General features: G+C 51.4%; 1 protein-coding gene across 1 annotated transcript in view; it reads right to left on the bottom strand.

Moving 5' to 3' along the window:
- The window catches only part of PIGU (phosphatidylinositol glycan anchor biosynthesis class U), a 105,465-nt gene that overhangs the window by 3,628 nt on the left and 76,694 nt on the right, over positions 1-25,143 (bottom strand). Inside the window, exons 8-11 of the mRNA XM_056121645.1 lie at positions 18,648-18,802; positions 15,612-15,755; positions 13,017-13,141; positions 6,785-6,927 (exon numbers count right to left, since the gene is read on the bottom strand). Coding sequence (XP_055977620.1) covers positions 6,785-6,927; positions 13,017-13,141; positions 15,612-15,755; positions 18,648-18,802 — 567 coding nt within the window. The remainder of the gene's footprint in view (positions 1-6,784; positions 6,928-13,016; positions 13,142-15,611; positions 15,756-18,647; positions 18,803-25,143) is intronic.

Here is a 25,143-nt window from a genome sequence, read left to right as displayed (position 1 = left end):
TAATTCATGAATGCAGAGCCAGGAGTAACCCATGAGCATCACTGGGTGTCACCCAAAAACAATTAAAATAAAATAAAATATGGGCTGGAGAGAGCGTATAGGGTAGGGCTTGCCCACGGCTGACCCAGGTTGAGTCTCTGCCAGGGCATATCTGAACCCAGACAGGAGTGATTCCCTGAGCAGAGCCAGGAGTAAGCCCTGAGCACAGTCAGGTGCGGTCCCCTGGCCCACTGCAAAATGTTGCGCAAGTATCAGTAATTTCAGATGATTTATAGAAACAGTGCAACAAGAAAGCGAGCTATGAGAAAATAACACGACTTCTAACAAATGTGCAGGTTGAGGTAAGAAAGGAGAGAGCATGCCATCTCAACTACCCAGGCCCTGGAGGGTAAATAAGAAAGATTCCATCAAAGGGCTGGGACCCGCATCCTGGATGCATGAGGGTTGGTCTGATCCCAGGCATCACCTGGCCCACAAGCTCTGCTGGCTGGAGCCCTCCCTGCTGGAACCGGAAACAGCTCAGCCAATTCATTGTGTCCATGAAATGCCCTGGCCATGGAGAATGGCCTAGTCTTACAAGAGACAGAAACTGCAAGGGGAAATGGCTAGATTCTAGATTCATACTGACAGTAGTATAAAAGATGGCTAGAAAACAACATGCCTTCGTGAAGGAGATTGGAAGACAGATAGAGGTTTGGGGGTCACATCTGGTGGTCCTTAGGGCTTATTCCTGGCATAAGGTTTAGGGGTCACTTCTGGTGGCCTCGGGACCATAGGGATGCTGGGGGATCAAATCTGGGTCTGCCATATGCAAGGCAAGCACTCTGTCTGCTGTACTGTTTCTCTGGTCCAGAAGATAGATATATAAATTTTTTTTTGGGTTACACCCAGCGATGCTCAGGGGTTACTCCTGATTCTACACTCAGGAATTACTCCTGGTGGTGCTTGGGGGACCGTATGGGATGCCAGGGATTGAACTCTGGTTGGCCGCGTACAAGGCAAATGCCCTGCCTGCTGTACTATCACTCCAGCCCCGAAGATACTATTTTGGATAGGAACTATGTGCTGCTTCACTGGTGAAAAAAAGACCTTTATGTGAGTCTGGATCCACATACAGCTGGATAAGCGTCAGGTGGCTTCCAAAGTCAGGCAGTCCCACACTACCCACTCCTTACAGTGCTCGGGGGGGACCGGGTGGTGCTGGAGATAGAACAGGGGCTCCGTATGCAAGGCACATACTGCAGCCCTTGACACCCCTGACATACTCCTGGTCCAGGTCAGATGGTCAGGCAGAGAAAGATCAAGTGTGTGCCAGGAAGGCAAGCCTGCTGTCAGAGACCATATGGAGTGCTCCGAAATCACCAACCATCCCTGAGAAAGGCTTTCTTGCCTTTGAAGTCTTTTCTGAAAAAACTGAGAGGCAGGGAATAGAAGAAACTGGGGAAAATGAACCAGCGAGAACTGATGGACGTTAACTGCATCAGAAAAGATGCACGGGGATGAGGCACACGGGACAGGCAAGTGAGACCCACACATGGCTGGCATTTGTGAGTCCAGTGTGTGGCGTGTGACGTGAAACATTCATGCACACACACTCACTGCCTCTGCTCACGCCCGCCCTGGGCAGGACAAGTCCCTCCTGATTCCAACAGCAGCATCGCCTCCCCCAACTCCCCAATCTCACAGGCTCCACATGACCCCTGCGGTGTGGTCACTTCCTGTAGGTCTACCAGGTGAGGGCACCTGCTCAGCTGTGGTCTGCAGTCACCAGCTTCTCCTCACCCTGTGGCATTGCCCTCCTGTGGGGTCCCTCTGACCATGTTCCTCTCACTGCAGCCGGAAGGGGCCTAGCACCCACCTTTGGGCCATGAGACCGCGTTACTGGAGCAACTGGCAGAGCAGGTACAGAGCAGAAGCAGAAAGAAGGGGTCTGAACACGCCCCAGCTCAGAGCCAAAGGCTCAGGCAGGGGTCAGCGGGGGGGGGGGGGGGGGGGGGGGAGGGAGAAAAGGCCCCAAACCTGAGCATCTGCCTGTCACAGAACCTCCAGAACCCTCCACATCCCCAGGCAGGACTTCAGACTCCCCAGCTGGAGGGTAGCAAACTCAGAGGTGAAAATTTTGTCTGGGGTGATGTGGAAGTGCGGGGGAAGGTTGTGTGCCTGGCCTGCCTGTGGCCTGAACCCCAGTTTCTGGTACTGACGATGCCCCCCGTTAAGCATGGCGGAGGGCAAAGGGCTTGGAGCGAGTGTGCTGACGGCACTGGAGCCCTGAGGCAGCAGAGGTCATGAATTTGGGGATGTCTAGAAGTGGGGTGCAGGAAGTGGCTTCAGCAGGCCAGGTCTGAGCTGTAGCTTTCTGGAGAGGCAGGTGCTGGCACTCAAGCATATTGGGGGCAAGGAGCTGGGGGCGTCTCCGGCAGGAGCATGAGACGCTGATGGACAACTTCAGAGCTGGACGGAGTTGTGGGGTGACCTGCCAACTCCCGGGCGAGAACAGACACCGAGTGGGAGGAGAGGGGGAGAGTCAGCGCCCCGCCCTCTGCATGTCACAGGCCAAGAGGCCGCTGCCCGTGCCCAGGCTCCCGGCCCTCCCTCCCCTGCCAGGCGGGGTCCGGACCTCAGAATCAGCCGCCCTCAGCCTAGCGCCAAAAGCTCAGCAGAGGCCGGAGAGACACACAGCGCCAAGGCCTGACATGTGGTCAACTCTGGTCTGATTCCTGGCACTGCTGGGTAGCCCAGAGGATCCCCAGAACAGCAGAGCCCAGTCAGCACCACATCCTAAGGACCTCCCAACAAACTGCTAGTATGATTGGCTGAGAATCACTGCAGGGGTCCTGGGAACCCTGAGCACCTCCTGGAAGCAACCCCAAAACAGGAGCATGGGCAGGTCCTCAGAGGGACAGGCCCAGGCCATGCTGTCCTCAGGGTCCATTTCTGGAGGACTGTGTGAGGTGCTGGGGATTAAACACGGGTTAGCTACGTGCAAGGCCTTACTCGCTATACTATTGCTCCCGCCCATTTTTTGTTTTTTTTTGGGGGGGGGCTGCTCCCAGTGAGGCTGGGGGGCGGGCGGAACCCTGTGCTACTGGGGGTTGAATCTGGGTCTCCCACATGCAAAGCACAGGCGCAGTTCCCTGAGCTCTCTCCAGCCCTGGGGTCCTTGTTTTTGAGTTGAATTAGGGTGAGTGGGAAATCTGCCTTATTCTTTTAAGTAAGCAAAATTTAAGCGCATTTCTTTTTGTTTATAATACAAGCATTTTGCGGGTCACTGACCTGTAGAAGGAGAGAGAGAAGGAATGGGAGGGAGAGAAGGGGGAAGAGAGACAGGGAGAGAGGGAGAGAGAAAAAGGGACAGAGAGGAGTGAGAGAGAGGGGAGATGGAGAATGAGGAAGAGGAGAAAAAAGGGAGAAGGGAGAGAGGGAAGGAGGGGGGGGGAGAGAGACAGAGAGAGAGAGAGAGAGAGACAGAGAGAGAAAGAGAGAGAAACAGAGAGAGAGTGAGCGCATCTGATCCCTTGGTTTCCTAGTGTGAACAGCCCCTAGGAATTGCTCTGGGTATTTCAGGAGTCTGTCACTGCTGCTATTTCCCATGTAAACATGAAAGGTGGCAACAGGATCCACAAGTACAATATTCTCAACACCTGGTGGTTGTTATACTGTTCTCAAGAAAACTGCAATCTAGAGAAGTGTGTCACTGGTCACATGGCTAGGAAGTGGAGGGGGACCTCAACCCACTGATCTATCTCAACCCACCCTCCCTCCCTCTCCCTCTCCCTCCTTCCCTCCCCCCCACACTCACACACACACATACACATAAACACACACATTCTATAGATGTTTTACTATTGTCATTTCCTGGTTACTAACTCTGAGGCATTATTATAATTAGTAAATGATCTGTCCACATGCTAACAATACTTATTGGCCCGAGGGAAAATGATAGGCCTAAGGCACTCGTTTACCTGCTGGTGTCACTAACAGGTCAGCCATGACAGGCCTGACCACCACAGGGAACTTGGACATCTATAGACCCCAGGACCCGGAGAGTTCACTCTGGAACATTCTTTTACCCTTGCTTCCCAGGAGGCAGGGCTGGGAGGGGAGAGTGAGGACGGGCCACAGCAGGCCCCATCCTGGCTAGGAGAGGGAGGATCCCCCGATGCTGACCACCCCAGGGGGCTCTGGCTGTGGCCTCAGGGTGGGAAGGGTACAGGTGGCACCAGACACAGACATCGGGCAAAGCAGTGTCTGGGGACGGAGCCGTGACCCCTGGCCTCAGCTGCAGGGGTGCCCTGTAGCCCACCGCCCCGACTATGTGCCCATGTCCCCGAGGGTTCTCCTGGCCACTCACAACAGGAAGCTGAGCCCATTCCCTCTGGTTCCTCAAGCAGTGGCCACACGGTTGGCAGTTGGCACCGGTCACGCCATGTTCTCGCTGGCTATCTTGGGTTGCTTAAGTCCACAAATATTTGCTAAGTGACTGCTCTGGGCCGGGCCCTGATCTTCAGTGAGGGACCCTGCTGGGGTGGGCTGGGCAGACCCTGCCTTCATGCAGCTCACGGGCCAGTGCAGGGGGCAGAGGAGCCACTCGGGGGCAGCCAGTCAGAAGCTGGCTCAGAGCCGGAAGCACAGAGGAGAGAAGAAGCCGGTGGGGCAGGGCACCTCAATGGGGGCTTGTCATTCTTGCTACAATTCTCAAGAGCTGGTATTTTCAGTCTGTGATGCCCAGGAAGTCTGGGCACGCCCCAAATAACGAGGGGTGCTCCTGTCCCTCACTCAGTGTCCAGGACACCGGCATGACGTGGGTGGCTGCTGTGGTGAACTAGTGCCCCCATCTGATGTTCCTGGCTCCGGAACCACAAGGCTCAGAGCCTCAGGCCCAGGAAGCACCTGACTGGGCAGAGCTGCGTTTGGCCCAGAGCCGGAAGCCCAGGCCCGAGAGGCCCCTGGCACAGACGTGCCGCATGCCTGAACACGCAAGGACACCGTGGGGAGGCAGAGCAGGGGTATGACCTGTCCGGAGGGCAACCTGGTACCATCTGCCATGGTACCATGCACACACCCCTGACGCAGCAGGTCCCCTGCCTCTTGCCCCGCACCTGGAATCCATCCCAGAGAACTGGCATGTGTGCACGGGAACATACGGAGGCCCAGAAGAGCCTCTTCCGGACAGCAGCCAAGTAACCAGAAACCACCTCTGGGACCAGGGAAGGGGCTCTGCTGGTCCAATAAACCCTGCAACACCCAGCCAGGGCCATACCATGACCACAGGAGACAAGGCCGCAAGGGCTGGAATGGGGCTCAGTGGTAAGCGCGGGTCTCACATGCACGATTTCTGGGTAGCCTTGGCACCACACATACTCCCAAAATCCAAGAATATCTTAGGGTGAAAAACAGCGAGATGAAGAGCAGCATTTGGAGCAAATTGGGCTCTGGAGTGATAGCACAGCGGTAGGGCGTTTGCCTTGCGCGCAGTCAGCCTGGCTGAGCCAGGTTCGATTCCGCCCCTCTAGGAGAGCCCGGCAAGCTACTGAGACTATCTCGCCCACAAGGCAAAGCCTGACAAGCTACCCATGATGTATTCAATATGCCAAACACAGTAACAAAAAGTTTCAAAAAATTGGAGACATTACTGGGCCCGCTTGAGCGGAGGATAGTGTTTGTTTGTTTGTCATTTCTTTATAAGAACAGAGAGCTTGGCTGGGGAGGTGGCACAAAGGACCAGTGTGTGGGTTTCACGGCGGGAGGTCCCTACTCCAGCCCCAGCCCTGCATGCAGATGCTCTCGAGCCTGGTCCTACCCAGGCCACAGGGCCCTGCCTGGCTCTCCGCTGCTCACAGGCTAAGGTAAACCACAGGGCTGGACACGAATTGTCCAGAAACATCCAGGCAGGAAAAGAGGACCCGCCATTCACGAGAAAGCCCCGTGTCCCTACCCAGCAGCGAACGCCAGGGCAAGAGCCTCCCCATGGTCCTCCCCTAGCCCCATGCCCACAGCAGCGCCTTGCTCCCCTCCTGCCCATCTGTGCCAAAAGCAATGAGAAGGGGAAGGGGTGGAGCTCTGAGGGATGAGGGCGGGGCGGAGCTGAGCTGACACCATGTGTCACAGCGGACAAGGAGCTCCAGGCATGGTTCAGGCCCACGTGCGAGACCCCCGTCAGAGCTCATGAAGGAGGCCGATTCCTGAGTCTGCTTTCACGTCTATGGCAGTGGGAACGGGGAACCTGGCGTGTCTGTTTTTTAAACCACGTCACTGTGACAGTCACAGCAGATACAGGATTTAAAATACATGAAGAGATGGGCCAGAGAGGTAGGACAGTGGGTAGGGAGTGTGTTCTGCTAATAGCTGACCGGGTTTGATCCCTGGCATCCTACCTGGTCCCCTGAGCCCCGCCAGGAGTGATCCCAGAGTGCAGAGCCAGGAGCAGACCCCTGAGCATCACTGGATGTGGCCCCAAAAGCAAAGTAAATGAATAACTAAATATATGAAGAGGAGGGCTGGGAGACATTCAAGGTCTGGAGCACTTGTCTTGCATGTGGGAGCCCTGGTTCCACACCCCAGTTCTGCAAGGTCTCCCAGCTCCTTTGATGATGCTGGTAAGGCATGATACTATGAGTCACAGCTGTAAGATCCCTCCGGGAGGCCCCATATGTGCCAGCAAGATTCAGGAGTCACCGCGCTCCTCCCTTCTTTCCTACAGGACCATGTGGGGGAGTAAGGAAGACCCCCACAGCCGTCGGGTGAGCAGGCCCCAGCCTGGCCCTGCGCTGCCCTGGCCTCTCACCTGTCCCACGTTAAAGGTCAGGGTGATGGCGTAGAAGAAATTCGAGTTGGCACTTCCTGCGTAAATCCAGAGGTGCCACAGGACGGGGAAGAGAAGCGAGCAGATGACGATGATGCAGGTGAGGACAAAGACATTCCGCAGAACTGCAAAGAAAGACACAGTCAGGCCGGTGCTATGTCTCTGTGCTTCTGGCCCCATATCAGGGAAAGCCTGGAGGCCTTGGGTTGGATCCCCAACACCCCTCCTCCCAACACACGCACACACACCCACACACACACACAGAGGTCCAGGAGAGTCGGCTGCAACTCAGAGGCAGTACCCTCGCCTGCTGGAGCCTGCAGGTACCAAGGCAGCCAGGGCTGGATTCCCACTCAGCCTGCATCTGCAGGTGTGGCAGTGGAAGATCAAAAGTGCTTCCAGGCCTGAAGTGGCTGCACAGCCCCTGGAGTGTAGAGCACTCGGGTTCGAGGAACAGGTGATTCCTCTTGGGCTCCAAGTCTCGGTCCCCAGCTGCACACACCCCTTAAAAACTCTTCCTCTGATGACCCCAAATCCGACACCCTCCCTCTGACCACTCCCTCCATCTCCAGAGGTGTGATTCGCCCCAGAAGAAAGCATGGTTCCAGGTCCTGGGGGCTCAGGAGGGCAGCCTGGGGCAGGGGCAGCACGGAGTGGCCTCAGAGGGAACTTGGTGGAAACGCCTGTGCTCCCCACCAAGCTTCTCAGACGGCTCGAGCGCCTGCTCCGAGGTGCCATCTCCAAGCCAGCTGCAGGAGCCAGCAGTTACCAAGAGCGCGCTTCCCTCTGCCACGGTGGCGCTTGCTCCTGACTCCTGTCTAGGAGGCCGCAGCCTTCAGCCATCTCACGGGCCAAGACCCAGGTGCCTTCACCTCCCCTGAATGCAGGAGGGGAGACCCTGTGTGTGCGCTCACAGGGCAGCCCGGCCAGGCATCCAGCTGGCCTCCTCCTCACCTGCCTCCCTCCCATATTTTAGAAAATAGGCTCATTTTTAGAGCAGGCTGAGGCTCATGGCAAGACTAAATGGAAAATAAAGATAGAGGCTCTTTTGGGGCTGGAGAGATAGCACAGTGGGTAGAGAGTTTGCCTTGCACGTGGCCAACCCGGGTTCGATTCTCAGCATCCCATATGGTCCCCCGAGCACCACCAGGAATGATTCCTGAGTGCATGAGCCAAGAGTAACCCCTGTGCACATCCCTTGGCGTGACACAAAAAAGAAAAAAAAAAAAGACAGAGGCTCTCATGCATGCTCTGCCTTCACTACTCTGAGTCTGTCCTTTAGTTTATGGGTCACACCTGAGGGGATGCAGGAGCTACTCTCAGCTCAGTGCTCAGAGGGTCATATGCTATGCGGCATCAAACCCAGAGCTCCACGGAGGATGGAGAGATAGTACAGCAGGCAAAGTGCTTGCCTTGTTATGACCCAGGTTAAATCCCTGGTACTACATACAGTCCCTGGACACAGAGCTAGGAGTGATCCCTAAGCAGAGTCCGGAGTACTTCCTGCCCCACCCCCCAAAAAAAACCAACAAAACCAGGCCTCCAGGACACAAAGCATGTGCTCCAGCCCATCCAACTAGCTCTCTGGCCCCACCTGGACGTGTGTGACAGACCAGGGCCCTGGCATTGTTAGGAGTTCTTCCTCACCAAGGGCTTTCACAGAATAAACCCAAGCGGCCCAGCCTGGCGGGCCTGGCAGTCATGGTGGTTTTTCTAACATCCCTGTGGCCAAGCCTGGGAACCACTAGACTCCAGCTGCAGGCCCCACCAAGGGGGCGGCTCCTTCTGGCCCACAGACCTCTCACAGGCTCGGGTCACAGGGCGAAGAAGATGGGTAGTTCAGAGCTTCGGTGCTGCCGAAATGCTTTTCACCTAAGGGTCATTTTTTTTTTTTTTTTTTTTTTTTGCTTTTTGGGTCACACCCGGCAATGCACAGGGGTTACTCCTGGCACTTCACTCAGGAATTACTCCTGGCGGTGCTCAGGGGACCATATGGGATGCTGGGAATCGAACCCAGGTCGGCCTCATGCAAAGCAAACGCCCTACCCGCTGAGCTATCGCTCCAGCCCCTAAGGGTCATTCTTTATGGAGATGCACTAGGCGCCTTTTTGCCTTTTGCGGCTAGTGGTTGTTAAAAAGCTTTTTCTTTTTTCTGAAACAGAGGAGAGTGCCTGGCAGGTAACTGTCTAAATGTTTTCAGCTCAATTGAAATTTAGCAACTGTGTCATCGAAGAGTATTTGAAATGCCAGTGGTGAATGAAACCCCCCAATATGGAAATGCTGGCCTGCGAGGCCCTCTTTCTAGCTGGGACTCCCCGAAGTGCTGGGTTTGCAGAGAGCTGAGCCCTGGGACGAACCCTCCTGAGGCTGCTGGTTCTTCATCACTGGAACAGGAAGTCCGAGAAGGCAGGTGCTTGTCCTGTGAGCTGCCAAGCCTATTCTGACTCCTGCTGGGTTTGCCATCAGGATTTTCATAATGAGGGTGCCAGCCTGTTGGGGGCTGCTAGTGAGCCCTCCCTGCTCTAGCAGCAAGGAGAACGAAAAACTTAAGACTGTTCTCAGTCCTGGAATTTTCTGTTCCGCAGCCTCTAGAGAAAAGGAATGTGGTTTTGGGCTTCATATATATTCAGATACCATTGTCATTTGGGGGAGTGGGGGACAGAGGTGGAGCCCTGAGTCTTAGACATGTGCCACATACGCTCTACCGTTGAGTTACTTCCTGACCCCTACAACTGTTATTAAACAATACTACCACCTTGGGGCCAGGGAAGATAAAGCAAAGCATTGGCAAATATGCCTGGCATGCATAAGGTCCTGAGTTTGACCCCTGGCACTGCATATCCCCAGAGCACCAACATGGTGGCTTTGAGCATTGCTCAAAAAAAAAAAAAAAAAAAAACCCCAACAACAACAGACAACAATACCCTCAAGAAAGGAAAACAAAGTTATCTCCATTTCTCCACTCCACCGTCATGGTACATTTCTCAGTGGTTCTTTGTTTTTGTTTTTTGTGTCACATCCAGCAGTGCTAGAGAGCTTACTCCTGGCTCTGTGCTCAGGAATCACGTTCACTGCTTTGAGGGACTGTATATAGGGCCGGAGATTGAACCCAGGTTGGCCCCATGCAAAGCAGGCGCCCTGCCCTCTGTACTACGTCTTCAACACCCACTCAGTGGACCCTTGAAAATAATTTTGCTGAAAGAAATATAACCTATTTCTAAAATGAACCTGACCACCCGGGTGTGTGTGCGCGTGTGTGTGTGTGGGGGGAGTTATTCCACATCCCTGGCCACGGTGGATTTCAGTCTGGGTGACAAGAAGGTGGCCAAGTTCAGAGAGATGGAGAGACGCCCACGGGTGCTCCTAGGCGCGACACGAAGCGTGGCCGAGACACATTCCTGTATGTCTGGAGAGAGCCACAGCATGCCGCTGGCTCTGTCTGTGGTGACCTTTGCAGGAACAGGGAGCTGCTGCTTACTCTGGCTGGCTGGCTGGCCCGAGGATTAGAGCTATCTGCCAGAGCAGATGGAGCCGGGGGCCCAGGGCACAGGACAGCTTGTTCTAGGCACCAGGAGGTGTCAGAGATGTCAGAGATGACCGGGGCCTAATGAGGCCCGATCACCTGCTGCCCAGCAGTCCAGCCCCGTACGTTCACCTGGGGCTCATCTGATCTCCGACCCTGCCACAGGGCAGCTGGGAATTGAGGCAAATCCCCTTCCCTCTCTCTGGGCAGCAGTTCTGGGTACACTTCCAGTGAGGCACCTCAGCTCCACTGGGGAGGCTGCACGGGGATTTGGGGACGTCAGTGGTTGATGTTTCCTTTTGCAAACTAGTTGATGGGTATGTGGGATTGTATTGTAGTATTTATAATTTATGTGTATTTTATCAGTACTCAGTTTTCAGCGCTCTCTACAGCAGGGCTGAATCTCTCTCGGCCCCAGGTGAGGCTGTCCGCTGCAGGCTGCTCGGGCCCGGCCAGCAGGCTGTCCCCTTCCACCACGGCTGTGCTGCTCTGACTCACGCTGGCCCCAAGCACTGGAGCCCAGCGCCTGGGCCTCCGCAGGGCCCGGCCCACGTGCCTCTCTCCTCCCCTAGGAGCAGTACAGGATGGCAGAAAGGTGAATGGATGAGCAGGCATGTTGGCACTGGCCGCTAGGATTCAAACTGTTCAAACCCCATGAAAAGTCTGAACATGAAAAGACTTTTCAGTCACTGGAGTCCCGAGAACCGGGACTGAGGGCACTCCCGAGAGAATGATTCACCCTGCGAACTGCAAACAGGTACTCCGAGCATGAGTGCTTTCTGCCAGGGCAACTAGGCTCAGGGCTGGCACCTAATGCTCACTGTGGAGCCTTCAGAAGCTGATTTTCCAGCCAGACAGCAGCAACACTATCCAGATTTCAGGGAGCCTCACTCCTGTTTCTGTGCCCCATCACTCCACAGGCCATAAATCAGCTTCTTTCAAGTCTTGAAGATGGTTTACGCCAAGGATTCTAAATGACGCTGGCCACCAGGCCTGGAGCTTTGATCATGAAATGATTCACGAAACTCCCGACCTCTTGATTAGTGATGAGAGTAACAGCAGTGCTATATATATGGCTCTCTAAGCTACATATACATATGTCTCACTATTGTTTTTGCTTTGGGGAGCAACACCCCAAAGTGCTCAGGGGCTACTCTTGGTTCAGAGCGTCAGCTGCTCCTGATGGTGCCTAGGAGTCTTCGTGCTGGATTTCCGTGAGGTCCTGCATGCAAGTATCTGCTCCAGGCCTTCCCATCACCTCCCTGCCTCTACCTTTATATTTTTTTCTGAAAGTTTAACACCCGTAAAAGCTATTCTCCATATTTATATTTAACAGACTAAAAAAAAGAAAAGCAAAACCACCAAACTACAACATGGCTCCGAAAGGGTAAATGGACTTGCCTGAAACACCTGTAGTTAGTAACGGGGAAGCTGGGTGAGGCTTAGCCAGTGTTCAGACTGTTCGGCAGTACGAATAAAAGGCCCACCACAGAGGAAGAGACGTTCTGTGTGGCACAGAGCGAAGAAGATAATGACTCTCCCTAAGACTTAGCCTGTCACACACTGAGACACATCCACATTTGGTCACCTTCTGACTTGTCACTGGCTACTGTGCCAAAGGGTCCCAGGTTGGTGGTAACCCGCTCGTCCCCAAGCATGTGATTCTTGTCTGTCCGGTGAGATGTCACAGGCAAGAAGATGCCACATCCTCCTCCTGTCAGGCCTGTCCCCCACCTGCTGCTGACCTTCCTCAGAGGCCCTGGTGACAGGTCAGTTTCCTGCTGGCAGCTGCTCAGTTTTACTTCCTGACACCCAGGCAGTCCCAAAACAACAATAAAGACTCCACCCTCTGAAGGTCGCCCTCCTCTTCACTCCCGACACTTCCTTTGCTCTGCAAAGGAAGTTCCACCGCTCCCCACCAATTTTACTTTTAGAGAATCAGGGGGTGTTGGCCCTGGACCTCACTGTTCTGTTAGGGAGACTTTCAAAACAAACACGCCACACTGCTTGGGCCACGGTTCCTCCGGGTGCAGACACACAAAGGCAGGGAGCTCACAGACATGGCAAAGGACTTCAGGCAGAGGGCAAAAGCCCGAGTGAGGGCAACAGAAGGTACCAAAGAAGTACCCCATGAGGCAGAAAGCCCCATGCTGCTCATTTGTCGTCCAGAGGATTTGGAAGTGTTGCCCTGGGACTCGGCTCAGATCCCCGCAACTCTCATCACGCTGATTCAGCTCCGTGCAGAGTGGCTGCTCTGCTGGGCTGTGTAGATACCTTTCCTTCTCAGCATGACAGAAGTGCTTGGCTTGAGCTCCTGAGCTGGATTCCGATCCCAGCCCTGCCACTTACAGTTCCGGGATGGTGAACAAACGTTCTAGCGTGTTCTTTCTCATCCACACAGTGGACGCCTCCCATCTAGGCAAGGCTAGTGAGCAGGTGAAAGGCGCTCTTGCGTATGCCACGCATAGAAGCCTGGTTACTGGGGACACCGCAGGTACTCACGGCACGGTGGGGGTTTTTATTCTCCTCCCTCCGTGATCTGGGAGCATCCCAAAGGCAGAGGCAGAGGCAGAGTTTCTGGAACAGCCAAGGCCTAACAAGCCCTGCATCCCCGGCTGCTTTGGCTGGGGGCGGGGGGGGGGGGGCGAGTTGAGACAGACCTGCAGGCCGGATGGCTCAAGGAGTACTCACATCTGTAGAGATGGTTCCACACAGGGAAGAAGGCCATGTAGAGGGCCACATCCCCCACCGTCGGGTAGGACTTAAAGATGGAGATGATGGCAATCTGGATGAACATGAAGAAGATAGGGTGGTCCCTGCAGAGCAGACAGGGAGAGATCAGTGGGGCCCAGGCCCATCACAAGGCTCCAGCCATTAAGCCCCCTAGTACGTTTGAGGGAACTTCAGAAAAAGGGTTGGCTCTAATACCCACAGGACACAGGGCTGGGGTTAGAGACGGCTTAATGGGCTGAGCACATGTTTGCATGCAGGAGTCCAGTTTTTTAATTTTGGGGTCACACCCAGTTGTGCTCAGGGCTAGCTTCTGGCTTTGTGTTCAGGGATCATTTCCAGTGAGCTCAGGGGACCACATGGGAAGCTGGGGATTGAACCTGGGTCAGTCACATGCTAGTGCCCTACCTGCTGTACCATCCTTCCAGCTCCAGAAAGCCAGGTTTGATGTTCAGTGCTATATGGTCCCCCAAGCGCTGCTGGGAGCGAACCCTAATCACTGAGCCAAGAATACACCCCTGCACTACCTGGCATAGTCCAACCCACAAAGGAAAAAAAAAAGACATTAGATCAGATAAGTAGCAGAACAGTAAACTTTGGGGACCCAGAAATGCCCCAAGGTGATGAGGATCCCCAGCAAACGCCAGAGGATCAGCCCTCGGAGACGTTTCCCATCAGGCCCTGTCTCTACCAGCGCCAGGCCTTCCCCCAGGAGCCACGGAGGAAGAAAACAAATGAAGTCAGTGTTTTTTATTACCGGCTTTAATGACTGCTTGTCAGAGGCATTAGGCAGCCTCCCTTGCCAGAGGTCCTCTGAGAACTGGACTCAGGACAGGAAGTGGCTCCTGTGGATGCTTTTGTCTGGACAATACGGTTGGCGGGGCCCGGAGACCCTTGGCTATGGCGACCTCCTTCCCAGGAAGGGCACCAAGAGCGGCCGCAGCTCTGCAGTTCTCACATGCAGGAATGGGGCCTGTCACCTCAGACTAGTAGGAGCGGCGATCACCTTCTGAGCCCTCGCTCCAGCTCGTTCAGGGGAGACCCCTTTCCTCAGCCCTCTCACAGGAGCCTCACTACACCTCCTCTGCCTGAGGTAGGCCGCACCGCACCCTGCCCTTCACTGAAAAGGAAACTGGAGCTTAGAGGTGCTGGTCACGCGATGAAGGAGCCTGTCCCAGGACTGCGACTCGTGGGCCCCACACGAGGGGCTGTGTGTGGGGAAGGAGGGGGTTCAATCTCCACACTCCTCCAGGAGTGATGGAGGGATATCAACTGGGAGAGCAAGACCCTCCTGGGCACCCCCGAATGACGCTTAGGCTGCCGCACCTGGAGGCCTAGCTCACAAGAGTTTGCTTCAGAGGTTAATGACACCATGTCTTGCAGGTCAGAGGCCAAGGTGACTCAGTGGGCAGACATCTGAGGTGTGCAGGCAAACAGGTACACACCCAAACACTGTTTACCTCTACGGCAAATGCTACCAAAAGCTGGGCACAGAGGCTAGTGGCCTCTGAGAAGGGTCGAGGAGCTCAGAAGACATCTTTCTAAAGAGAGTTGAAATAACTGTCTGGGTGGCCAGGATGCCTGCCACATTTCTATGAAAAGGCCAGTAACGGGCCCGGAAGGAAGGGCGCAGGGGCTTAGCATACCTGCCTTCTAACCTGGCAGGTGTACAGCCAGGAGTTCATATCCCTGGTGTCCCAGATATGTCCAGCACAATCCTGGCGGCCCTGCTGTGATCCCCAGCGCAGGGAGATGGCTCAGAAGCCTGAGCATAGGCCGTGTGCAGGGAGCCGCAGTACATGGCAGGAGGGACAGCAAAGGACTCAAGCTCTTAACATCTTCCAACTCTTCCAGCTCCCCTCAGCCAGCCTGGCACATACATCAGTGCCTGCGGTTACCCTTCCTTGAAGCCAGGATGACAGAACCTTCTCCAGAGGTTACTGTAAGCGATCGCTCTCTGGCACCTGGCAGGGTACAGAGGACTGAGCAAAGACTCTGGAACCAGACAAGCCAGCGCCACTGCTGACTGTCTGACGCTGGGAAAGTCATCTCATTTCTCTGAGCATCCATGTCCTCAGCTGTAACATGAGAGTGGTGACCGTGAACATGCTAGATGGGTAAGGTGCGGTTACATTTCTGCGAGCCCAGAAAGGTGCCTGGGATGAAGCGGGCAGGGAACAGGGTGGCTCTGTTATCCTGCAGGAGAGGGCTCCATGGGCCATTATTCGAGGAAACTAATTTTTCCTGAAGACGCCCCCCGAAACACGTCCCAAACCTGCTCTCATCCAAAACAGTGAGTGGGAGCAGTGGGATTAAGCATCCCAAAGTAAGATCAGGGGAAGGGTCAGGGCCCCGAGCACCTTCTGCAGGGATGCACTTGTGTGACTACTGCAGGCTTGGCCCCTAGGACCTGAAGCGAGGCATGGCCCAGCTCCCTGGGCAAAGGTGGCATAAACCTGAGAGCAAGGGCCCCACGAGAAGGGCACCTGTCAGGCTACGGGGCAGGATCCCCAGATGACTCTGGAGGAAGCAGCAGCAGCAGGTACAACTACTTACTTTAGCTTGATGGCTAAGGGGATGGTGTAGAAGAAGATGTTGATCTGAAACACGCATACAAAGAAGAGGCTGAAGTGTTCAAACATCTCTGCAAAGAAGTACCAGAAAAGACCAATGTTTGGAGTGAGATCTGGAACAGACAGTCTGAAATGAAGAAAACATGGGCAGAGAGAGACAAAGTAGAGTTAGACACCATCCACCTCGATGGGGCTTTCTCCTGCAAACATGTTCACTGAGAACAGCTCTGGCCCTGTGGAGATGTAAGGGGATGTTCTAGCACCCTGAAAACAGGGAGTGGACAAAAACAAGAGGCAAAGACGAATAGTAGCTGAGCCAAACTCTGACATGCATCAGAGATCCAAAATAAGGCAGGGCCCATGCCAGAAATCAAAAGTTCAGTTCCTTGAGGGCCAGAGAAAATAATAGAGTACGTAGGTCGTTTGCCTTGCATGCAGCTGACCCGGGTTCAATCCCCAGCATCCCATATGGTCTCCAGAATACTGCCAGGAGTAATTCCTGAGCACAGAACCAGGAATAAGCCCTGAACATCACCAGGTGTGGCCCCAAAACAAAAACCAAAAGAGAAGTTTCTCTCCAACTGGGCATACATGTTTAAAAGTCATTCAGAACCATAATCCCCTTCCCCTTCCCTCTGTGTGGTGGTTATGATGACTGGAAGATGCTCACACACTGGTTGTGGTGCTCACACAAACTCAGCTGCAGTGCTCTGGAGTCACACACATCTGTTGTGGCTTGTGTGCTGGGATCACTAATGGCACTGTCAGGATCACACTTGATGTGTGAGTTTTATTATAATTTTTTAATCTATTTTTTGGTTTGGGGGTCACAGCCAGCTGTGCTCAGGGCTTACTCCTGTTTCTGTGTTTAGGGATCACTCTTCGAGGGCTCAGGGGACCATGATGGATGCCAGTGATCAAAACCAGGTCAGCCGTGTGCAAGGCAAGTGCCTTGTCCATGGTACTATTTCTTCGACCTCCCATCCCCGCCCAAGAATGAGTTGTTTTTTTTTTTTGCTTTTCGGGTCAAACCCGGTGATGCACAGGGGTTACTCCTGGCTTGTGCACTCAGGAATTACTCCTGGCAGTGCTCGGAGGACAATATGGGATGATGCTGGGAATCGAACCCGGGTCAGCTGCATGCAAGGCAAATGACCTACCACTGTGCTATTGCTCCAGAAGCCCCTAGGATGAGTTTTAAATAAATAATACCAGGGCCACAGCAGTAGTACAGTGAGTAGGTGTTTGCCCGGCACATGGCCAACCGGGTTTAATCCCTGGCACCCTACTGATCCCTGAGCTCATCCCCTGAGCCCCACCATGAGTGTTCCCTCATCACAGACCCAGGCATACACTTTGCAGTGGTACCGGGTGTGTCCCCAAAACCAAAATTAAAATCAAGACTATCTATTCCAGCCATCCCAAAGATTTGCCTAGAGAAGCAAGTTCAAAGACAAAGGTATTGGTCCTCCCCACTCATGCCACAACTGACATTGCAGTGGGACCCCCGCCCCCCCACTGAGGGCTGGGGTAATCGTGGACAGATCCTGGCTGGCATCCAAGACCAGCTGTACTCAACCTTTTTTTTAAGTTTTTTGGGTCACACCTGGGGATGCACAGGGGTTACTCCTGACGGAGGTCGGGGGAATATATGGGATGCTGGGAGTTGAACCCGGGTCGGCCGCATGCAAGGCAAATGCCCTATCTGCTGTCTCTCCAGCCCGATTCTCAACCTTCTGACACAGAAGACAGGCACCTATCCAAGCACTGAACATCAGGTATCAGACAGCTGAAAACCACTGGTCTAGCCCATTTGTGACCCTTGCCTTTTTGCCTGAGAATTTTCTTTCATTTTTGGGCCACACCCAGCAATGCTCAGCACTTACTACTGGTTCTGCACTCCTGGCGGTGCCAAGGGGACCATATGGCATGCCGGGGATCAAACCCAGGTCAGAGGAAGTGCAAGGCAAATGCCCCACCTGCTGCACTATGGCTCCGAGAAATTTTATATGACTCCAAGTATATAAAGTAGGTATACAAATCAAATATCTGCTGATAATAAATCATGTTTTACTTAATGAATTTTTGTTTGTTTTAGGGACAAACTGGCAGGCTACCAAATGTAACCTGTCCACATGGCAGAGTTGGGCAAACTCCCCGTGGCATACCCAATATGCCAAATATCAGTAACAATGAAGGGTCTCATTCTCCTAACTTGAAAGAGCCTTGAATATGGCACTTTTTAAAAAAAAACTCAGGGCTAGGATGAAGGAGACGTTACTGGGGCCTGCTCGAGACAATCGACGAATAACAGGATGGCTGTGATTGTGATTGATTGATTTGTTTGTTTTAGACCATACCAGGCTGTTTCCAGGGCTTATTCCTGGCTCTGAGCTCAGGAATCACTCCTGGTGGGACTCAGGGTGCTCATTTGTGGTGCCAGGGATATAGCCCTGGTACTATATCTCCAGCCCCATCATGCATTTATTTTAAAATAAAATTTTCAGGGCCAGAGTGATAATATAGTGGGTAGGGCATTTGCCTTGTATGCAGCCGACCTGGGTTCAATCCCCAGCATCCCATATGGTCCCCCAAGCATTGTCAGGAGTAATTCCTGAGTACAGAGCCAAAAGTAGCCCCTGAGCATCAACTGGATGCGACCCAAGAAGAAAAAAAAAAAATTTCGAAGCCCTTCATATTTAGTTTCATGCCTCTAAATTTAAGAAGCTAGGTCTCGGCCAATGGTTCTCAGAGCAGATTGCACCAAACAGACTTAAGATTACTGTAGCCTGGGGCCGCTCACCTAGGGGATTCTGCTGGTGCTGTTGAGGCCTCAAACATGTTACTAGAAATATTAGGAAGCTGTCTGGAATCGGAAGCGCTCCCCCAGTGAGCCAGAGAAGACAACACACTTGAAAAGCTCTGTGCTAGGTGCTCCTGATACTCCCTCGCTTCCAGCTAGACCCATGTAAACCAAATCTAGCTTCCAGAGTTCCCCAAGGAGGTCGAGGTTACTTACATGAAGCCATAGACAGCAGGGATGAAATCCCAGGAGCTGAGGAGGAAGAAGGAGAGGCAAATGATTACCACTAGACTTCCCATGTACATCATGGCGTACTCCCAGGAGAAGATCCAGAAGGCTTTGCTCTTCACTTTCACGGGAATGTACTGCCGCTAGGAAAGAAGACAAAAGAGGCTACTGAGAGACACTGGGGACACAAAGCAGTCATCGGCACCAATAAGGACACCTCCTGTAGTCACGGGCCAAAGAAAAGCTGTAAATCAAAAATAGAAAGATACACCAACCAAAGAAAATTACTTTGACCTTAAGGGGTCAGAGAAAAGAATACACGGGTAAAGGTACTTTGCCTTGCATGAAGTAGACCCCAGATCTGATTCCCAGCAGGTTCGTTGAGCAGCAATGAGGGAAACCCCTGAGCACAAACTCAGGAGTAGCCCCTGAGCTACTGTGGTCCAAACAACCTCACTACTCCTATATTAATATTAAAAAGCACAGGATTAAAGATGCTCTCTAATGATAAAAAATGATTCTTCATGGCCGGGGAGACAGTGAGTAGAGCAAATGCCTAGCAAGGAAACCTGAGTCAGATCCCCAGCACAATGAGGAGGAGGAAGAAGAGGAGGAAGAAGAGGAGGAGAGCAGAAGGAGGAGAAGATCCAGGAGGAAGAGGGAGAAGAGGAGAAGCAGGAAGAGGAAAAAGAGGAGGAAAAGCTTAATCCACAGAAAGACATAATAGTTGACTGAATGGGAAAAACATATTTACACTCAACACATCAAATAAAGGTTTGATATCCAGAATACATAAAGTACTCACAAAGATCAACAACAATAAAAAATCAAAAACCCTATGGCCCCACTGCTTGGAAGCCGAACTCATGTGCCGGGGAAAAGGCAGGTGGGCTGGAGAAGAGACCACTAAGAAGAGACCACTAAATGATGGTTGGAGGGATCACTCGGGATGGTAGATGTGTGCTGAAAGTAGACTATAGACTAAACACGATGCTGCTTAGTACCTATGTTGCAAACCATAACACCCAAAAGGAGAGAGTAAGAAGGAATGTGTCTGCCACAGATGCAAGGGTTGGGAAGGGGTGGGGGTGGCGGGGGGACACTGGGAACATTGGTGGTGGAGAATGGGCATTGGTGGAGAGATGGGTACTCAACATTGTTTGACTGAAATGTAATCACAAAAATTTGTAAGTCTAACTGTATCTCCCGATAATTCATTAAAATAAAAAAAAATCAAAAACCCTATCAACAAATGGGGAGAGGAAATGAATAGATAATTCTCAGAGAAAGACAGGTGGATGGTTAGTAGGCACATGAAAAAATATTCAGCATCACTTATCATCAAAGAAATGCAAATCAACAAAATGAGATAGCATCTCAACCCAATGAGAGTGGCTTATATCAAAAACGGTAAGAACCACCTGTGTTGGCAGGGATGTGGTAAAAAAGGAACTCTTATCCACTGCTGGTGGGAATGTTGTTTGGTAAAACCCCTGTGGAAAATAGTATGTAGAGTTATCAGTAAACTTAGAATTGAACTGCCATATTTCCCAGCGATTCCATTTTTCAGCATCTACCCCCCCCCCCGGACATAAAAACACTTTTTCAAAAGAACATACACACACCATTATTCATTGCTGCACTCAGTACAATAGTAATATATGGAATCAACCTTGGTGTCCAGCGACAGCTGAATGGATTATGAACATGTGGTACATATACAGAGTCTCCTGCCTCCGCGCCTGGCTGTCCTCACTGGTGCCCCTTGGAGGAGGGTGGGTTGAGCTTCCCTCCCCACCCCAAGTAGAACCCTGGCAGCTGAAGACCTCCGGTTCCAGTCACAGCCATGCTTAAGACCACTCTCCACATGTTCAACCGAGCCTCACACATGAAGGAACTGACAGAGGAACCCAGGTGTGCGGGACCCAGGGTGTAGATCTCCAAGCCTGCCCGGATTGGGACTAGGGCCTCCTCCACCCAGATCCCCTATCTTCCAGGCGTTACACCCACCAACTGCCCCCGGCGCCATGTAATCCCATCAATGGCCAAGTCCCAGAGACTATAAAACCCTGTTCCCAGAAGCGCGCGGCCGCATTTGCAGCCGCGCAACATCTTATTATCTAAGTCTTACTCTAGAGAATCTGGCAGGCTACCAAAAGTATCCTGCCCACACAGCAGAGTCTGGCAAACTCCCCGTGGCGTATTCAATATGCCAAAAACCAGTAACAATGATGGGTCTCATTCTCCTGAGCCCGAAAGAGCCTCGAATGTGGCACTTTTGAAAATCTCAGGGCTAGGACAAAGGAGACGTTACTGGGGCCTGCTCAAGGCAATCGATGACCAACAGGATGACAGTGATACAGTGTTATATATACACAATGGAATAATATGCAGCTGCAAGAAATGATGAAATCATGCAATTTTCTGCAACGTGATTGGAACTGGAAGATATGCTGAGTGGAGTCAGAAGAAGAAAGACAAACAGGATGATCCCACTTATCTGTGATGATACTGGATGAGGAAATGTATTGCAGTAAAAGGGGGATGCCTGAATCACCTCTGACACAGTGTTTAGAGAGGAAAAGTTCGAAAAAGAAACGAAATCAAGGGAGGAAGAAGAGAACTGAAAGTAATGGGTGAACAGGCATCAGAACTTCAGTTATGTAGGGATATGGGTGAGTGGTATAGCCAGATATCCAAAACACAGACTCAAGAACACTGAAAACATGAGATCTAAGCTGCAACCACTGAAACTCTGTAATGTGCCGGTAAAGTTGACAGGCAGGGACGGTGGGGGTTGGGAGGGGAGGGAATGTGGGGACATGGGTGGAAGGATTGGTGTTGAATATTATATGCTGAAAATTCAACTACCCATGACTTTGTGAGTCATAGTTCTTAAATTAAAAATAAAGAAAAATTAAAGAAAGATGTAACAGTTCTAAACCAAGATGCATGTACTAACATACTCTCACACAAAAGAAAAGTAGACAAAGCTGTTGCTTTGTAAAGGAAACCAGACAAATCCATCTTTGGTGGCTAACATGTAAATCAAACGGACAGAATCAGTGCTCAAAGGCAGGGCGACGGCACTGTGAGACGTGAGACCGTGTATGCCTTACATGCTTGGGGCTCTAGGTTTGATCCCCAACACTGCAACAAATAAACGAAGAAAATTCAGTGAGCAGGGCTGGGACTGAGCTGAGTGGAAGAGAGCCTTCTATATGTGAGGCTCACCATTTGATCCCCAGCACTGCAAAGAAAAAAAAATTAAGAAAAAAAAACAGAACTGTAGCACTGTCCTCACATTGTTCATTGATTTGCTTGAATGGGCACCAGTAATGTATCCATTTTGAGACTTGTTACTGGGCATATCGAATATGCCATGGGGAGCTTGCCAGGCTCTGCCATGTGGGTGGGATACTCTTGGTAGCTTGCTGGGCCTCCCCAAAACATCCACAAAAAACAAAAAAGTTGATGGTTCTAATCTCTTTCACAGTGTTAACTGTCTTCACAACAAATATTAAAAGTGTGATAACAAAACTTATCAACACAAATACAAAAATATTAAATATATTATCTAATATAATTCAGTAATGCCTGGAAAAGATCATGATAAAGTTGGATTGTGACCAGATTGAGTTTATTAAAATATTCAGTTCAACCTAAGATAAGCTATGCTTAACATAAACTACTTAAAGATAAAAATCATGGCTGGAGAGATAGAACAAGGGGGAAGGTGCTTGCCTTGGCATGCTGCCAAACCGGGTTTGATCCCAGCACTGTGTGGTTCACAGAGCAACACAGAGAGTGACCCTTGAGTCACTCCTGGTGGTGCTCGGGGGACCATATGGGATGCTGGGAATTTAACCCGGGGCAGCCGCATGCAAGGCAAATGCCCTACCCGCTGTGCTATGGCTCCAGCCCCATTGGGGTCTTATCTGGTGATGCTCAGGGCTTACTCCTGGTCCTGTGCTCAGGGATCACTCCTGGTGGGCTCAGGGAACCATATGGGGTGTTGGGGTTGAAACCCAGGTTGGTTATATGCGTGGCCAATGTCCTAACTGCTATGCTATCGCTCTGGCCCAGTCAATGTAATTTTTTTTTTTTTTGCTTTATGGATGACACCCAGCGATGCAAAGGGGTTACTCCTGGCTCTGCACTCAGGAATTACTCCTGGCGGTGCTCAAGGGACCATATGGGATGCTGGGAATTGAACCCGAGTCGGTCACATGCAAGGCAAATGCCCTACCCGCTGTGCTATCACTCCAGCCCCCCAGTCAATGTAATTTTGGACAGATGTATTTTTTGTAACAATTCTGGAACAATTTTCTGTGTGTACTAACATTGAACAAATAAGTAAGTATGCTACAGAGAATGAAAATTAGGTTTCTAACTGCTAGGAGTTAGGAATAAGGAAAAGGCAATTAGGAAAAAAGGATTACCATGAACCCTGTGGTGTTAAACCGCTACCAGGGGGTCAGTGCAAAGAGACAAATCAGACATGGGTTTGTGTGTGGCGACATACAGATGCTTTAGGGCTCTGTCTGCTGGAAGAAATGATATTTCAACAGCAGCTAGCATAACTATCAGCCAGACCTTGGTTTCTAAAGAGCACTCTGCAACACAAAGAACCAGGAGTCCTTGAAGAAGTAGCTGATAACAGGGCTCTGGGCTGGGGAAACACAGGACAAGGCCGGTACAACTTGTACGAGAAGGAAATGTCAGAAACAGGGCTGGTCAAAAGAACACAGGAGCCAAAGCTAAAACATTTGGATCGATACACTACGGGAATTAACAGAATTTGGGAGGGAGGCTGGGGCCACACCTAGTGGTGCTTGGGGACTATCCTGGTTATTTGGGGGACTGCTCAGGGGACCAAGTGGCATTGGGCTTCCTGCAGGCAAAGCAAACACTCAGCCCTTTGCACTATCTAACTGGCCTTTAAGGTGTTTGCAATGCCAGGGATCAAATTCTGGCCCTCACATGCACGGCAAGTGTTCTGAGTGACACGCTTTGAACTTCTATTTTCCCTTTTGGAATTCAAGCTTTCGAAGTCACAGCTAAGGGCCTACAGCCCAAAGAGGTCATGAAGATTTATCCCTGAACTATTTACTTTAATAGTTTATGATTCTAGCACTTCTGTTTAGGTTTTTGATCCATTTTGAACTCTACATTTAAAGTGAGGTAGGAATCCCATTTCACTCTTTTGCTTGTGGCTAGCCAGTTGTCCTGGTACCATTTATTTGTTCAAGAGATTATTTCTTCTCTATTTAATAGTCTTGGCACCTCTGTCAGAAAAAAATAACCAGTTGGGGGCACAAGAGATAGTATAGCAGGTAGGTCACCTTACATGGGGCTGACCCAGGTTTGATCTCCACTGTCCCATATGTACCCCAAGCCTGCCAGGAGTGATCCCTGAGCATAGAGCCAGAAATAAGCACTGAGCACCCCAAAACAAACAAATAAACAAAAACCAAACAAAACAAAATAAAAAATCCAAAACAAAATGGAACAATGAAAGAAAAGAAAAACCGGGGCTGGAGCCATAGCACAGCGGGTAGGCGTTTGCCTTGCATGTGGCTGCCCCGGGTTCAATTCCCAGCATCCCATATGGTCCCCTGAGCACCGCCAGGGGTTATTCTTGAGCGCAGAGCCAGGAGTAACCCCTGTGCATTGCTGGGTGTGACCCAAAAAGAAAAAAAAAAGAAAGAAAAAAACCCTATCAATTTGCCAGGGTCTAGATTAGACTTTAATTCTTAGAATAAAATTCCTCTTTATGAGAACATATTAATAAAAATCAAATGAATGGATGAAGAAAAAGGGGCAACTCTTCCTTACATCAGACTTTCACTTAATAAACAAAGAACTGAGAGAAAAATTCAGGGTAACTATTTTTTTTTTTCTTTTTGGGTCACACCTGGCGATGCTCAGGGGTTATTCCTGGCTTCGCACTCAGGAATTACTCCTGGTAGTGCTCGGGGGACCATATGGGATGCTGGGAATTGAACCCAGGTAGGCCGTGTGCAAGGCAAATGCCCTACTTGCTGTGCTATTGCTCCAGCCCCAACAATTTTTATTTTTTTGGTCACACCTAGTGTTGCACAGGGGTCACTCCTGGCTCATGCACTCAGGAATTACCCCCCTGGCAGTGCTCGGGGGACCATATAAGATGCTGGGAGTTGAACAAACCCTGGTCAGCCACATGCAAGACAAACGCCCTACCCATTGTGCTATTGCTCCAGCTCCTCAGGGTAACAATATTTTTTTTTTTTCAGACAATGTCTACTCGCTGATGGAGGCTAAAGTTAGTGGAGGAAATTTGAGGAGAAATAATGTACATGATTTCAAAGTATTGTCCCCATAAAACTAAGTACAAAAGGAAGAAAACTTCTCTTTCTTCTGCTTTTTTCTACTCTGGAGAAGCCCATATTTTTCTCATGAACATACATTCCTTTCTTTCTCCCTCTCTCTCTCACTTCTAAGT

The sequence above is a fragment of the Sorex fumeus genome, unplaced genomic scaffold (assembly GCF_029834395.1).
Source record: "Sorex fumeus unplaced genomic scaffold, SorFum_2.1 ptg000044l, whole genome shotgun sequence".
Lineage (NCBI taxonomy): Eukaryota > Metazoa > Chordata > Mammalia > Eulipotyphla > Soricidae > Sorex > Sorex fumeus.
This window is presented reverse-complemented; position numbering and strand designations above follow the sequence as displayed.